Source organism: Lutra lutra, chromosome 8 (assembly GCF_902655055.1).
Source record: "Lutra lutra chromosome 8, mLutLut1.2, whole genome shotgun sequence".
Lineage (NCBI taxonomy): Eukaryota > Metazoa > Chordata > Mammalia > Carnivora > Mustelidae > Lutra > Lutra lutra.
In genome coordinates, this window is record NC_062285.1 from 22,855,444 (window position 1) to 22,872,746 (window position 17,303).

General features: G+C 40.8%; 1 protein-coding gene across 2 annotated transcripts in view; it reads left to right on the forward strand.

The window, feature by feature from the left end:
* The window catches only part of CUBN (cubilin), a 274,189-nt gene that overhangs the window by 177,370 nt on the left and 79,516 nt on the right, over positions 1-17,303 (forward strand). For both annotated transcript variants that reach the window (XM_047739399.1, XM_047739398.1), the window contains exons 42-46: positions 9,222-9,412; positions 9,573-9,756; positions 13,970-14,144; positions 15,366-15,544; positions 16,953-17,162. In XM_047739399.1, coding sequence (XP_047595355.1) covers positions 9,222-9,412; positions 9,573-9,756; positions 13,970-14,144; positions 15,366-15,544; positions 16,953-17,162 — 939 coding nt within the window. The remainder of the gene's footprint in view (positions 1-9,221; positions 9,413-9,572; positions 9,757-13,969; positions 14,145-15,365; positions 15,545-16,952; positions 17,163-17,303) is intronic.

The window sequence follows — 17,303 nt, forward strand, 5'->3', positions numbered from 1 at the left end:
CTGCTTATTTTTCACATGGGTCTCACCCAGCCTCTGGATGGCTATCCTTTGTCAGCTACTAAGTCTGATCCAAAAACTGTGGCTGAGTGAAACATAGGGATTCCCTGCCTTCAGGTCTCTGGGCAGGGGGACATCTCCCCCTACCTCTGCAATGAGGTGTGTTCCTGGTAGCCCAAGGATGAAATTTATTTTTTTAAGATTTTATTTATTTATTTGACAGACAGAGATCACAAGTAGGCAGAGAGACAGGAAGAGAGAGAGGAGAAAGCAGGTTCCCCACTGAGCAGAGAGCCCAATGCAGGGCTCAATCCCAGGATCCTGGGATCATGACCTGATCCAAAGGCAGAGGCTTTAACCAACTGAGCCACCAAGGCATCCCAAGAATGAGATCTTTACTTTACTTTTTTTTTTTTTTAAGATTTTATTTATTTATTTGACAGAGAGAGACACAGCAAGAGAGGGAACACAAGCAGGAGGAGTGGGAGAGGGAGAAGCAGGCTCTCCACCAAGCAGGAAGCCCAATGTGGGGCTTGATCCCAGGACCCCAGGATCATGACCTGAGCCAAAGGCAAATGCTTAGTGACTGAGCCACCCAGGCACCCCAAGAATGAGATCTTTAAAACAATTCTCCAGCCTAGCTAAGGGCTTCAAATAGAACAGAACCAGACAGCACTTATCCATAACACATCGAAGGAACGGTAAGTCAGAGTAATCTTCAATCTAAGAAATAGAAAAAGGAAAATAGAAGATATCTTGAAAGCTCTTGGTTTCAATCACTCATGGGAGGGTTGGCCGGAAGAGTTTGCTTCTCTTGAAATATGAGTTTGATGACTCAGAGAATGTGCACCATACGTGGGTGGCGATCATGTGTAGTATGATCAAGACTTCCAAAACTTGGAGGAGTCAAGATGGCAGAGAAGTAGCAGGCTGAGACTACTTCGGGTAGCGGGAGATCAGCTAAATAGCTTATCTAAAGATTGCAAACACCTACAAATCCAACGGGAGATTGAAGAGAAGAAGAACAGCAATTCTAGAAACAGAAAAGGACTGGTGGAAAAGTGAATCCAAAGCGACGGGAAGATAGACCGAGGGGGGAGGGGCCGACTCCCGGCTCCCGGCGGAGCAACGGAGCAAAATCAGGACTTTAAAAGTCTGTTCCACTGAGGGACATCGCTCCAGAGGCTTAACTGGCGTGAAGCCCAGGCGGGGTCAGCACGGGATCAGGTCCCGCAGGGTCGCAGAAGGATCGGGGGTGTCTGAGTGTCGCAGAGCTTACCGGTATTAGAACGGGGAAGCCGGCTACAGAGACAGAGCCGAGGAGTGACTCTCAGCTCGGGGTTGCCTTGAACCGGTCGCAGGCTCGGTCAGCTCAGAGCGCGGCCGGAGGCCAGGGTGACGGGAGTCATTGGGCGCTGTTCTCTGAGGGCGCACTGAGGAGTGGGGCCCCGGGCTCTCGGCTCCTCCGGGCCGGAGACCGGGAGGCCGCCATCTTCATTCCCGTCCTCCGGAACTCTACGGAAAGCGCTCAGGGAACAAAAGCTCCCGAAAGCAAACCCAGCAAAGCCAAGCGGCTTACTCAGCACGGCCCCGGGTAAGGGCGGTGCAACTCCCCCTGGGGCAAAGACGCTTGAGAATCACTACAACAGGCCCCTCCCCCAGAAGATCAATGGGAAACCCAGCCAGGACCAAGTTCGCCTACCAAGGAGTGCAGTTTCAATACCAAGGAGAGCGGCGGAATTCCAGAGGAGAAGAAAGCAAAGCACGGAAATCATGACTTTCTCCCCATGATTTTTTAGCCTTGCAGTTAATTTAATTTTTTTTTCTTTTTCAATTTTTTTTTCTTTTTCTCTTCTTCTGCTAAATTTTTTTAACTTTTACCGTTTTCTTTTTTAACGTTTTTTAAATAGTTTATCTAATATATATATATTTTTTTCCTCTTTTTATATTTTTTCTTTATTGGCTTTCTTTTTTTTAATAGTTTCTTTTTTTTTTTTTTCTTTTTCTTTCTTTCTGAAACCCTTTTTATCCCCTTTCTCCCCCCTCACAATTCGGGATCTCTTCTGATTTGGCTAAAGCATATTTTCCTGGGGTTGTTGCCACCCTTTTAGTATTTTACTTGCTCCTTCATAAACTCTTATCTGGACAAAATGACAAGGCTGAAAAATTCACAACAAAAAAAAAAACAAGAGGCAGTACCAAAGGCTAGGGACCTAATCAATACAGACATTAGTAATATGTCAGGTATAGAGTTCAGAATGACGATTCTCAAGGTTCTAGCCGGGCTTGAAAAAGGCATGGAAGATATTAAAGCAACCCTCTCGGGAGATATAAAAGCCCTTTCTGGAGAAATAAAAGAACTAAAATCTAACAAAGTTGAAATAAAAAAAGCTATTAATGAGGTGCAATAAAAAATGGAGGCTCTCACTGCTAGGATAAATGAGGCAGAAGAAAGAATTAGCGATATAGAAGACCAAATGACAGAGAATAAAGAAGCTGAGCAAAAGAGGGACAAACACCTACTGGACCACGAGGGGAGAATTCGAGAGATAAGTGACACCATAAGACAAAACAACATTAGAATAATTGGGATTCCAGAAGAAGAGGAAACAGAGAGGGGAGCAGAAGGTATATTGGAGAGAATTATTGGAGAGAATTTCCCCAATATGGCAAAGGGAACAAGCATCAAAATTCAGGAGGTTCAGAGAACCCCCCTCAAAATCAATAAGAATAGGTCCACACCCCGTCACCTAATAGTAAAATTTACAAGTCTTAGTGACAAAGAAAAGATCCTGAAAGCAGCCCGGGAAAAGAAGCCTATAACGTACAATGGTAAAAATATTAGATTGGCAGCAGACTTATCCACAGAGACCTGGCAGGCCAGAAAGAGCTGGCATGATATATTCAGAGTACTAAATGAGAAAAACATGCAGCCAAGAATACTATATCCAGCTAGGCTATCATTGAAAATAGAAGGAGAGATTAAAAGCTTCCAGGACAAACAAAAACTGAAAGAATTTGCAAATACCAAACCAGCTCTACAGGAAATATTGAAAGGGGTCCTCTAAGCAAAGAGAGACCCTAAAAGTAGTAGATCAGAAAGAAACAGAGACAATATACAATAACAGTCACCTTACAGGCAATACAATGGCACTAAATTCATATCTCTCAATACTTACCCTGAATGTTAATGGGCTAAATGCCCCAATCAAAAGACACAGGGTATCAGAATGGATAAAAAAACAAAACCCATCTATATGTTGCCTACAAGAAACTCATCTTAAACCCGAAGACACCTCCAGGTTTAAAGTGAGGCAGTGGAAAAGAATTTACCATGCTAATGGACATCAGAAGAAAGCAGGAGTGGCAATCCTTAGAGCAGATCAATTAGATTTTAAGCCAAAGACTATAAAAGAGATGAGGAAGGACACTATATCATCCTCAAAGGAACTGTCCAACAAGAAGATCTAACAATTTTAAATATCTATGCCCCTAACGTGGGAGCAGCCAACTTTATAAACCAATTAATAACAAAATCAAAGAAACACATCGACAAGAATACAATAATAGTAGGGGACTTTAACACTCCCCTCACTGAAATGGACAGATCATCCAAGCAAAAGATCAACAAGGAAATCAAGGCCTTAAATGACACACTGGACCAGATGGACATCACAGATATATTCAGAACATTTCATCCCAAAGCAACAGAATACGCATTCTTCTCTAGTGCACATGGAACATTCTCCAGAATAGATCACATTCTTGGTCCTAAATCAAGTCTCAACCGGTATCAAAAGATTGGGATCATTCCCTGCATATTTTCAGACCACAATGCTCTAAAGCTAGAACTCAATCACAAGAGGAAATTTGGAAAGAACCCAAATACATGGAGACTAAACAGCATCCTTCTAAAGAATGAATGGGTCAATCAGGAAATTAAAGAAGAATTGAAAAAATTTATGGAAACAAATGATAATGAAAACACAACGGTTCAGAATCTGTGGGACACAACAAAGGCAGTCCTGAGAAGAAAATATATAGCGGTACAAGCCTTTCTCAAGAAACAAGAAAGGTCTCAGGTACACAACCTAACCCTACACCTAAAGGAGCTAGAGAAAGAACAAGAAAGAAACCCTAAACCCAGCAGGAGAAGAGAAATCATAAAGATCAGAGCAGAAATCAATGAAATAGAAACCAAAAAAACAATAGAACAAATCAACGAAACTAGGAGCTGGTTCTTTGAAAGAATTAATAAGATTGATAAACCCCTGGCCAGACTTATCAAAAAGAAAAGAGAAAGGACTCAAATAAATAAAATCATGAATGAAGGAGGAGAGATCACAACGAACACCAAAGAAATACAGACAATTATAAGAACATACTATGATCAACTCTACACCAACAACTTTGACAATCTGGAAGAAATGGATGCATTCCTAGAGACATATAAACTACCACAACTGAACCAGGAAGAAATAGAAAGCCTGAACAGACCCATAACCAGTAAGGAGATTGAAACAGTCATCAAAAATCTCCAAACAAACAAAAGCCCAGGGCCAGACGGCTTCCCGGGGGAATTCTACCAAACATTTAAAGAAGAACTAATTCCTATTCTCCTGAAACTGTTCCAAAAAATAGCAATAGAAGGAAAACTTCCAAACTCATTTTATGAGGCCAGCATCACCTTGATCCCCAAACCAGACAAGGATCCCAACAAAAAAGAGAACTACAGACCAATATCCTTGATGAACACAGATGCAAAAATTCTTGCCAAAATACTAGCCAATAGGATTCAACAGTACATTAAAAGGATTATTCACCACGACCAAGTGGGATTTATTCCAGGGCTGCAAGGTTGGTTCAACATCCGCAAATCAATCCATGTGATACAACACGTTAATAAAAGAAAGAACAAGAACCATATGATACTCTCCATAGATGCTGAAAAAGCATTTGACAAAGTACAGCATCCCTTCCTGATCAAAACTCGTCAAAGTGTAGGGATAGAGGGCACATACCTCAATATTATCAAAGCCATCTATGAAAAACCCACCGCAAATATCATTCTCAATGGAGAAAAACTGAAAGCTTTTCCGCTAAGGTCAGGAACACGGCAGGGATGTCCGTTATCACCACTGCTATTCAACATAGTACTAGAAGTCCTAGCCTCAGCAATCAGACAACAAAAGGAAATTAAAGGCATCCAAATCGGCAAAGAAGAAGTCAAACTATCACTCTTCGCAGATGATATGATACTCTATGTGGAAAACCCAAAAGACTCCACTCCAAAACTGCTAGAACTTGTACAGGAATTCAGTAAAGTGTCAGGATATAAAATCAATGCACAGAAATCAGTTGCATTTCTCTACACCAACAACAAGACAGAAGAAAGAGAAATTAAGGAGTCCATCCCATTTACAATTGCACCCAAAACTATAAGATACCTGGGAATAAACCTAACCAAAGAGACTAAGAATCTATACACAGAAAACTATAAAGTACTCATGAAAGAAATTGAGGAAGACACAAAGAAATGGAAAAATGTTCCATGCTCCTGGATTGGAAGAATAAATATTGTGAAAATGTCTATGCTACCTAAAGCAATCTACACATTTAATGCAATTCCTATCAAAGTACCATCCATTTTTTTCAAAGAAATGGAACAGATAATCCTAAAATTTATATGGAACAGAAAAGACCTCGAATAGCCAAAGGAATATTGAAAAAGAAAGCCAAAGTTGGTGGCATCACAATTCCGGACCTCAAGCTCTATTACAAAGCTGTCATCATCAAGACAGCATGGTACTGGCACAAAAACAGACACATAGATCAATGGAACAGAATAGAGAGCCCAGAAATGGACCCTCAACTGTATGGTCAACTCATCTTCGACAAAGCAGGAAAGAATGTCCAATGGAAAAAAGACAGCCTCTTCAATAAATGGTGTTGGGAAAATTGGACAGCCACATGCAGAAAAATGAAATTGGATCATTTCCTTACACCACACACAAAAATAGACTCAAAATGGATGAAGGATCTCAATGTGAGAAAGGAATCCATCAAAATCCTTGAGGAGAACACAGGTAGCAACCTCTTTGACGTCAGCCGCAGCAACATCTTCCTAGGAACATCCCCAAAGGCAAGGGAAGCAAGGGCAAAAATGAACTTTTGGGATTTCATCAAGATCAAAAGCTTTTGCACAGCAAAGGAAACAGTGAACAAAACCAAAAGACAACTGACAGAATGGGAGAAGATATTTGCAAATGACATATCAGATAAAGGGCTAGTGTCCAAAATCTATAAAGAACTTAGCAAACTCAACCCCCAAAGAACAAATAATCCAATCAAGAAATGGGCAGAGGACATGAACAGACATTTCTGCAAAGAAGACATCCAGATGGCCAACAGACACATGAAAAAGTGCTCCATATCACTCGGCATCAGGGAAATACAAATCAAAACCACCATGAGATATCACCTCACACCAGTCAGAATGGCTAAAATTAACAAGTCAGGAAATGACAGATGCTGGCGAGGATGCGGAGAAAGGGGAACCCTCCTACACTGTTGGTGGGAATGCAAGCTGGTGCAACCACTCTGGAAAACAGTATGGAGGTTCCTCAAAATGTTGAAAATAGAACTACCCTATGACCCAGCAATTGCACTGCTGGGTATTTACCCTAAAGATACAAACGTAGTGATCCAAAGGGGCACGTGCACCCGAATGTTTATAGCAGCAATGTCTACAATAGCCAAACTATGGAAAGAACCTAGATGTCCATCAACAGACGAATGGATAAAGAAGATGTGGTATATATACACAATGGAATACTATGCAGCCATCAAAAGAAATGAAATCTTGCCATTTGCGACGACGTGGATGGAAGTAGAGGGTATCATGCTTAGCGAAATCAGTCAATCGGAGAAAGACAACTATCATATGATCTCCCTGATATGAGGGAGAGGAGATGCAACATGGGGGGTTGAGGGGGTAGGAGAAGAGTAAAGGAAACAAGATGGGATTGGGAGGGAGACAAACCATAAGTGACTCTTAATCTCACAAAACAAACTGAGGGTTGAGCGGGGAGGGGGTTGGGTGAGGGAGGTGGGGTTATGGATATTGGGGAGGGCATGTGCTATGGTGAGTGCTGTGAAGTGTGTAAACCTGGCGATTCGCAGACCTGTACCCCTGGGGATAAAAATATATGTTTATAAAGCTGTAAAAAAAAAAAAAGAAAAAAGAAAGGATGAATACCCAAGTTTTGTAGCAACATGGACGGGACTGGAAGAGATGATGCTGAGTGAAATAAGTCAAGCAGAGAGAGTCAATTATCATATGGTTTCACTTATTGTGGAGCATAACAAATAGCATGGAGGACAAGGGGAGATGGAGAGGAGAAGGGAGTTGAGGGAAATTGGAAGGGGAGGTGAACCATGAGAGACTATGGACTCTGAAAAACGATCTGAGAATTTTGAAGGGGTGGGGGGTGGGAGGTTGGGGGCACCAAGTGGTGGGTATTGTAGAAGGCACGGATTGCATGGAGCACTGGGTGTGGTGCAAAAATAATGAATACTGTTATGCTGAAAAAATTAAAAATGAAAAATGAAAAAAAAAAAAAGACTTCCAAAACTTGATAAAATGGGAAGTCCAATAGTAAGTTTAAAGCCAAACAAGATTAAAATTAAAGAAGTAGTCCATGAAATATGGACCTATGAAAGACAGTCATGCTTTTAACAAAAAAGCATAATTTTAAAGTAGACTCTTGATATAGACATTAAAAATCCATCTAATATTTCCTGCACTGTTATAGATGTCTTTTAGAGAGTAGGGAGCAATGGAAGATAAATTATCTCCTTCACACTCAGGGAGGCAGGCTGCATAGTGGTTTAAGAGAATGGACTTTGAAATTAGACAGACCTAAGATAAATTTCCATCTGTGATTTAAGTAGTTGTGTGAACTCGCTGCGCTCCCTTGCTAAGCAGCTCAGCCCCTGACAACAGGCAAATTAATGCCTGCTCACTCCATCCACTGTCTTCTTCTGCTCCCAGTCTCTCTCTCCTGTACATGTGTATGAGAGATGTACCTGTGCATGTATAAATGTATGTACATGTGTGTGCACACACACATGTACATGCTGGATGGCTACATGTCTAGAAGGTATCTCCAATTTAACAAGCAAAACCTAAACTCTGCTGCCCACCCTCTTCCACCCTCCAAACCTGCTCACTCCATGCTCTTTACAATATTGATAAATGGAAAGTACATTCTTTCCAGTTGCTTAAGCCAAAAATCTTGACATAATTCTTGATCCTTCTCTTTGTCTTACACCCTGTGTCCTAACCATCAACAAATCACAATGATTCTACCTTCCCAATATATTTAAGTATATTAAATATATTTATATATTTATACCCAACCACTTCCCACCTTTTTCCTTCTACCACCCTAGTCCAGACCCTATCATCTCTCCTTGGACTCAGGCAGTCACCTCCTTATTGGACACCCTGACCGTGCATTTCCCTGCCAACCCCCTTACAGTCTAGGTATCACAGACAGAGCAATGCTTTTAAAATATAAGCCAGCTCATGCCATTCTGATGCTCAAAACCCTTGAATGTCTTCCTCTCTTACTTAAGTCCTTTCAGTTTCCTGCATGACCTAGCGCTGCTTCCTTTGGGATCACTCACTGTGCCTCATTAATTTTGACTTACATGATGTACCACTCAAGCCCTTACACCAAGTGTTTTCAGAACTGGAAAGCTCTTCTCTCACAAAGCCATATGGCTTGATCCCTCATTTCTGCAGGTCTCTGTTTAGGTGGTACCATAACAACGAGGCCTTCTCTAACTTCTCCAGACAATACTATACCATTTTCTCTGCCCCTATTCACTTTTCTTTGTAGAATTTATCCCCACCCCACATCTTATATATGTGTTTATTGTATGTCTTACTCATCTATAAAGTAAGCTTCTGAAAGTAATTTGTCTCTGTTGCTTATTTCTGTTTCCGGACGTAGGAAAAAACCACAAAATGAATACCCTGTCATCTGTGCTGAACACAAGCTTATTGGGCCCATCATGTCTTATACTTTGGTCCCGGTTCGTTTCAAACTACATTTCTATTGCCTACACTTTAAAAATCCTCATGAAAAACAAGGAAGCCTAAAAATCCTGCTGTAAATGTCACTTAAGTAAATTACCTTTGTTGCTTCTCTGTAAAGGTTGTGGTGGATATTTGCACGCAGACCGAGGCATAATCACATCCCCTCAGTATCCAGAGACCTATGGTCCCAACCTCAACTGCTCTTGGCACGTCCTGGTTCAGAGTGGTCTGACCATTGCTGTCCATTTTGAACGGCCCTTCCAGATTCCAAATGGAGATGCATCTTGCAGCCGGGGGGACTACTTGGTGGTAGGTCATGCTTGCCACCTTTCCTAATGATTAACTTTGCAGTCTTCATTCAAAAAGCAAAATAGCAATTCTTCTCTCTGGGGACATAAATTGGTAGGAGTTGGGCGCTCCATCTCTCTCAATCTGAAGGAATTGATGTGATTTTAATTTGTGTTCCTAGCTGAAAAATGGACCTGACGTCTATTCTCCACCCCTGGGACTCCATGGAGGAAATGGTCATTTTTGTGGCAGTCGTCCTTCATCCACTCTGTTCACCTCAGATAATCAAATGTTTGTTCAGTTTATTTCTGATGCCAGTAATGGAGGGCAAGGATTTAAGATCAAATACGAGGCAAAGAGTTTAGGTAAGTATTTTCACCGAACATAATGCCTGTATTTTTCCTGCAGTTGCTTTGTCGTTCTTGTTTAAATAGATTTGAGGATGGGGCGCCTGGGTGGCTCAGTGGGTTGAAGCCTCTGCCTTCGGCTCAGGTCATGATCCTGGAGTCCTGGGATTGAGCCCCGCATTGGGCTCTGTGCTCCACAGGGAGTCTGCTTCTCCCACTGACCTCTCTCATGGTGGGGCACCTGGGTGGCTCAGTGGGTTAAAGCCTCTGCCTTCGGCTCAGGCCATGATCCCAGGGTCCTGGGATCGAGCCCCGCATCCGGCTCTCTGCTCAGCAGGGAACCTGCTTCCTCCTCTCTCTCTGCCTGTCTCGCTGCCTACCTGTGATCTCTGTCAAATAAATAAACAAAAATCTTTAAAAAAAAAAAGATTTGAGGAAAAATATGTAAAGTTTTCTTTTCTAAAGTAAGAATAATAATTTAACAAGAATAGCTACCTGTTTTCAGGTACTTACTGTATTCTTGATACATTCAGTATCTCATCATGGCTGCTTTTAAAGGAAGGTATCATTCCCATTCTACAGATAAGTAAAATGAGGCTTAGATTCTTTCCAAGCCTACTTATTGAGAGAATGAACAAAGTAAAATACTCTCCATGAGTATAAATTAAACCGATCTTATGGATACCCTGAAATTTCTTAGTCCTTTCTACTATAAAATGTCTAATTATATGTTACATTCAGTTATGGAAGCATTGTAAGAATGATAATTACATTGTTTTATAATCATTTGTATGCTTTCTTTTAGAGTGAACACATATTCCTCTGATTCTGTTATTACCCATTTAATTATATATTATAGTGGTGATCTTTACTTAATTACCTTTACTTAATTATGCTTGATTAAAATTATATTTAATTCTACTGTAATGACTTAATTTTGTGACATTTAAATTTATATAATGTTTAATTGAATAAATAAGTAAATAAGCATAGTTTCAAAAGAGAGAGTAATGTTAGCAGAGAATAAGTCTTTGCTTCCTCCCCAAATTAGATAATACAGATTTCAGGATAATCATATGACCTCAATCCCAAATTCCTGAGCATATTTTAAAAAACATACTAATCTAAATAAAACCATATATTTTACTGCATATTCTCTAAAATATGAGATTTTAAAATGTCAGCATAATTTCTTTATTCTGGAAAAGGAGAAGAGGGACGTCTGGGTGGCTCAGTTGGTTAAGCAGCTGACTTCGGCTCAGGTCATGATCCCAGCGTCCTGGGATCAAGTTCCACATCGGGCTCCTTGCTCATCAGGGAGCCTGCTTCTCCCTCTGCCTCTGCCTGCCATTCTGTCTGCCTGTGCTTGCTCTCTCTCCCTCTCTCTCTCTGACAAATAAATAAATAAAATCTTAAAAAAAAAAAAAAAGAAAAAAAGAAAAGGAGAAGAAATAAGCATCTACCAAATGACACAGAAAATCATCTAATAGCTTGAGTAGGTTCCATGATTAGAGGGAATGTACTTCTGTTACTTCCCCCTACATGCACTTGGAAGGAGACTTGAAAGACAGCCCTGTGAATACCAGCCCCATTACTTTATAGGCTGAGAGTTTGTTATCCCTCTGTCTCTGCTGAGCTCAGCTGCTGAATCCTGCGTGGGCAGAATGTCACTGGCCACTGAGGCTTCTCAGAGTAGCAGTGCCTTGTGTCTAGTGAGTAGACATCAGCTGATCCCACAGAACTCTACTTTCCCATGATAGAGTCTTGAGTTACAGTCTTAAATTACATAAAGTCAATATTTGTGGTAATTCAGATACACTAAGGGTTTATTTATAAATGCTTCAATTCTTTTATTCCTTTGCAGACCCTCTTTTTATATAAGAATGGTATGGCCACTACTTCCTCCCCATCTTTCTGCCTTTACTATTAGACTTAAAGATCTTTTGATTTCAAAACCTATTGTCCATTCATAGATGAGTAGATAAAGAAGATGTGTTATAGATATACACAATGGAGTACGAGTCAGCCTTGAAAACAGAGTGAACTCTTGCCATTTGGGACAACATGGATGGACCTAGAGATTATTCTGCTAAGGGAAATAAGCCTGCGGTAGAAAGAAAAATACCATTCAATTTCACTTATATGTGGAATCTAAACAGCAAACTAACAGACTCTTAAATATAGAGAACCAACTGGTGGTTGCCTGAGAGGAGGTGGGGGGATGTATGAAATAGATGACCGGGATGAAGAGGTACAAACTTCCAGTTTCTGGGAAACACCTGGAAAGAGGCACCCAGGGACCAAAGGAGGAATGGCGTGAGATAAAAGGAGGAGGAGCTTAGTGTCCAAGCAGCTGGGGGACAAAAATGGAAAAAAGAGACATGTGATCAACCAGGTTAAATGCTGGGGATATAAAATAAAGAAGAAAAAGATGCTTGGGTACACAACTGTGAGCCAAACCAGAGTACTTTGATAGGGTTGAAAAGCGGAAGGGGCAGGAGGAAAGAGGACAGTGAGTAAGAGCAGATAACAGGACTGTAACTGACTTGAGCATGTGATGGCGGGGGAAGATGTGAGGGGCAAAGAGGAGGGTGGGGGAAGGGAGAGGACAGGGAGGGAGAGAGAGTGAGAGCACAGGATAAGGGGAGGACCTCTCCAGAGCACGGCCCCTGAGGAGACAGTGGAGTGGGAGGTCCACCCATTGTACAGGAAGATGGTGTAGCAGGGGAAGATAAAGGAGGCAGAGAGGCAGATAAATTTCTTAAGGGTGGTAGCAAATGGGGGCAGTGTCCTCATCTGATTTCTTCCATCACGTTCTATAGGAAAACAACAAGCGGCATGCTGAGGCTCCAGAGAGAGTGGGGAGAATAAGGGTCGAGGGCAGAGAGTCAGGTCTCACATAGCTGTTATGTTTCTGTGAGAAAGCAGGGTTGCTTGCCGTGTTGAGAGTGGAGAGTGTGCATTTGGAGACATTGATTTCCGCAAATGGTTCGAATCACGTATAGTCTGCAGGTTCGAGGTTCAGAGACGAGAAGAATTCTGGGTAATGGCAAAATTCAGGATAAGACAATAAGTGGCTGAATGATAGCAGAAATAAATATCAAGAGCGTTTAGCAGACCCATATGTCTGTGAGGCTAACTTACTAGGTTCATTTCATCCGTGTTATAAGTACCCGGTTTACCCCAGCCTGGATGGTGGGTGAGATCGCAAAAAAAAAAAAAAAAAAAAATGTTTATTGATAAAAGGAAAGTCTTTTTACGTACTTTGGTTTTTTAGAAAAGAAGTATAAAAAGCCCATTGATCTTATTCCAGAACTGGCTAATAAATTGTCTCATGCCAGCCATCTCTTGTCCCTCAAATGCATCTAAATCCTGAAGAAGCATAATGAGCAGATACCCACAGAGTTGTGCGGAAATCTATCTGCTTCGTCTTTTACATATCAAGATCCCAGCTCCGAATCTTTCTATCGAACTGCCCAGTCAGTGGGAAGTTATAAGGGCTTCTCTGCATTCATGTGCTTTTCTGCATGGCGGATGTACACTAATTCTTCCAGGATGTTCCACCGTATGCACTGGGCACAAGTATTTTGTTGGCTTTAAGGAAGAGAGAAATTTTCTAAGAGAATTTACAGTTGGGCAAGTTAAAAAGTGACACACTTGGTAGCTCCCCCGATAGCAAATTCAGAATCTGTTTCTTAAAAAGAGAATGAGGATAAATCCAGATGAAAGGACACGGAGGTTGGAAATACAGATAAAATCACTTTTAAAAAAACGCCAGTGGGAAGTCTAGACATGATGCTGTGCTCACCACAGGTGTTACTGCCATCTGCTCCATACGGGGCTCTTATAATACAGTTGTCTGTACTCCCCATGCCCTACGTTTTATCCCTATGACTCATTCCTTCCCTAACTGGAAGCCCATCACCCATCTGGCCCATCTCCCCACTCCCCTCCCCTTTGGCAACCCCTAATGTGTACTCTGTATTTATGAGTCTGGTTTTGCTTTTTGTGTGTTTGTGTTTTTTAGTTTTCACATATATGTGAAATCATGTAAACTTGTCAAATCACCATGTTGTATTTCTGAAACTAATGTGGCATTGAGTTTCGACTCTATTTCAATTTTTTAAAAAATGATGTACTCAGTGCAAAAAAAAACAAAAAATAAAAAAGGATAGTGGCATTGTATCCTCTTTCCCAGACCGTTGATTGATTTCACTGTGTTTTTCACCAGCCTGTGGGGGCAACATCTACATCCATGATGTGGATTCTTCGGGGTATGTGACCTCCCCTGGCCACCCTGACAATTACCCCCAGCATGCTGATTGTACTTGGCTCCTAGCAGCTCCTCCTGGGAAACTCATAAGGCTGCAGTTTGAAGATCAATTCAATATTGAAGAAACACCCAAGTAGGTCACTTCCATTTCCTTTTCTCCTACTCAGACTTGTATTCTCCAGCTGTCATGGTTGAGAATAATTTCTTTTCTCAGCATAGGAAACCTAAAAAATGGGGAAGGGACACACATTACACCTTGAGCCTGAAAACATAGGCTGCCTGCTACTCTCATGTTAACTGAGCGGGTTATGTACACGGATATTGTCTCTCCTGATACCATGCGCGTCCTGCAAGAGACACCGAGACTGGCTGCTGGAGATTTATGTTATCCGTTCTTCCTCCCACAGGAAAAATACAGTGTCTCTGGTAGATGAATATTTATTTTCCCAGCCTCATGCTCAATGTCATAAATAATAAAATACCTATTTAACAAATGGAAATTTGTGTTACATGACACTAGGGGTCACCAGTGTCAGAGAAAAGATTGAAGTACTGTCTAATTTCCCAATCTCTCTTTAATGAGAATTCTTAAGGGGATTACAAACCAAGGAGTAAGCCTCCTTACTGTGTTGAACACAAAGAGGATAACCATACTGACTGAAACAAAAACAAAAACAAAAACAAAAACAAAAAAACCCAACTAAACCCTGAATTTTTCTCTTCATTTAATGAAAGTATGTAGACATTTGCACGAATATGTGTATGGTCCAAAACTTAGGTACAGAGGTTTGCTTTCTATTTACGGGCACCTGATATAATGCCACAGTCCCACTCAGTGAGGGTTAACTGGCTGATTGCCTTTCTTAAGAAATATTGGGTAAATACTTGCTCACTTTTATGGACATAGAATGTTCCATCTGAGACTCTTCACTAGTCTGGGTGGCAGGGCTGTCAAGAGAGTTTGTCTTTGTCACGTGAAATGTGCCCTGGCATCACGTGACACAAAGTACTTGTTTTTTGTTTTTGTTTTTTTTAATTCCTAGGTGTTTTGAGAATGACTTGTAAATGTATAAAACAAATACAGAATATGGAGGGAAGACAAGTAAACATTCTTCGATGTGGCACATGTAACACCTGCCTTTGGAGCTACTAAAGAAACAATGTGATATGATTAGAAAAATATTATGTAGCATTCTCAGAGGACACACCGCTTAAAATGATGGTTGGAGTGTCTTCTGCTACAAAAATGATGATTTAATATTGCTCTTGGAGAAAGTTGGTGAAGTCTTTATTTTGAAAATACATCAAAGAGGCAGACTTTTATATATTAAACGGAATTTTCTTTCCTCGTTAGCTGCACATCTAATTACCTCGAGTTGCGAGATGGGGCTGATTCAAATGCACCAGTAATTTCCAGGGTTTGTGGGAGATCTTTGCCCAGCAGCCAGCTGTCCTCAGGAGATGTGATGTATTTGAGATTCCGATCAGACAACAGCCCCACTCATGTGGGGTTCAAGATCAAGTATGCTATAGGTAACAACATTTTTTTTTTTTTTGTATTTAATAAGAAAGTTATGGGATGCCTGGGTGGCTCAGTTGGTTAAGCCACTGCCTTCGGCTCAGGTCATGATCCCAGGGTCCTGGGATCGAGTCCCACATCGAGCTCCTTGCTCAGCAGGGAGCCTGCTTCTCTCTCTGCCTCTGCCTGCTTGTGCACTCTCTCTGATAAATAAATAAATAAAATTTAAAAAAAAGAAAATTATGACAGACTAATTATAATAAAACTTTAAAAAATCATACCATTTTTAGAGAAATCTTTCTATCTGCCTAATTGTAATGATTGTTTTAGTGATAGAAATAAATAAGGAATGAATGTAAATGTTTAAAACCAAAGTCATTTGTTGATTTAAAATTTTATTTTACTTTCCATTTTAAATCACTCTTTTTAGTAAACTTGAATATTTTGTATTTTTTCCTAACTTGTTTGTGAAAACATATTTGGTTAAATCAAATCTTTGTTTCTTTCTCTTACCATGTTATCTCTATAGTATCACCTTAACTAGTAAAACTGTTTACTATTCAAATATAATCGAATCACTATATATAGAACAGTAACTTTGAACTCATCATTAATGGATAATGTTTTTTCCCTTATGTCTCTAGTGTCGAATCAGTCACTAGACAAAAACAAGTGTATCTCCTCTGTGTTTTGATTTCCTTACTTTAAAAAATGAGTAGTACACAGGCATCCTGAAGATTTATTGTATTGTGGTCACAATTACATGGAATTTAGTATCTGGTGGGGTCTGAACACTAACCAAACATATTTAATACAGTCAAAAGTTGGAAAGCCTACTAGTAACAACCTTAAACATACACCATAGGTTGTTTTATAGCCCGAGGCAAGTTGTATATAATTCAATCTAACTATCACATCCAGCTGATAAGAAAGAATTGAGTGGTAATTTGCCAGGCCCCCAGATACCAGTTACTGCAGTGAAACGTCCATTTGATAGTTAAGCCAGGAAGGCCAGGCATCATGAATCACCACCGCACCCCTTCCAGCTGAACAGGCCCTCCATCTTCAAAATCACAGACACAGGGTAGTAGGCAGGCCCTACCAATCAGTTGGTTCTTGAAAGGAAACTTCCCTGCAACTAATAGCTCTAACATGGTGTCCCAAGAGGACTAATGTGATGTTACAGAATATGCCATTCAGTTTCCATTTCCCATTATTGGACTGGACTTGGGGTATCATTTCTCTTTACAGCAGTAGAAGATTTCAAATATTAAGGGGACCATTAACTAAATAAACATTTCAAGAATTTTTAAAACATTAATTAATATTAATTTGGCACATAAAAGTTTTCGAATGGGCTGGTGCAATTTAAAAAGAAAAGAAAAGAAAAATCTTGTAACAGAATATTGCTCTTCTCTGCAGCTCACTGTGGGGGAAGAGTGACAGGGCAAAGTGGCGTCATTGAAAGCAATGGATATCCAACCCTTCCGTATGGAGACAATTTATTCTGTGAGTGGCATCTCGAGGGTCCCTCAGGACACTATCTCACCATCCACTTTGAAGACTTTAACCTTCAGAATTCCTCTGGCTGTGATAAAGACTTTGTGGAGATCTGGGAAAACCATACCTCTGGTCAGTGCAGTATGTCTCCTGTCTTTTGGGGGGGGGGGGCGGTGGTGTTTATTTTCTCATGTACTCATTCAGCCTCTGAAGTGTCCTCACTTCAAGAAAGGTAAAACGATGTCTAGTCTTTGCACAGATGTGCGGTCAACT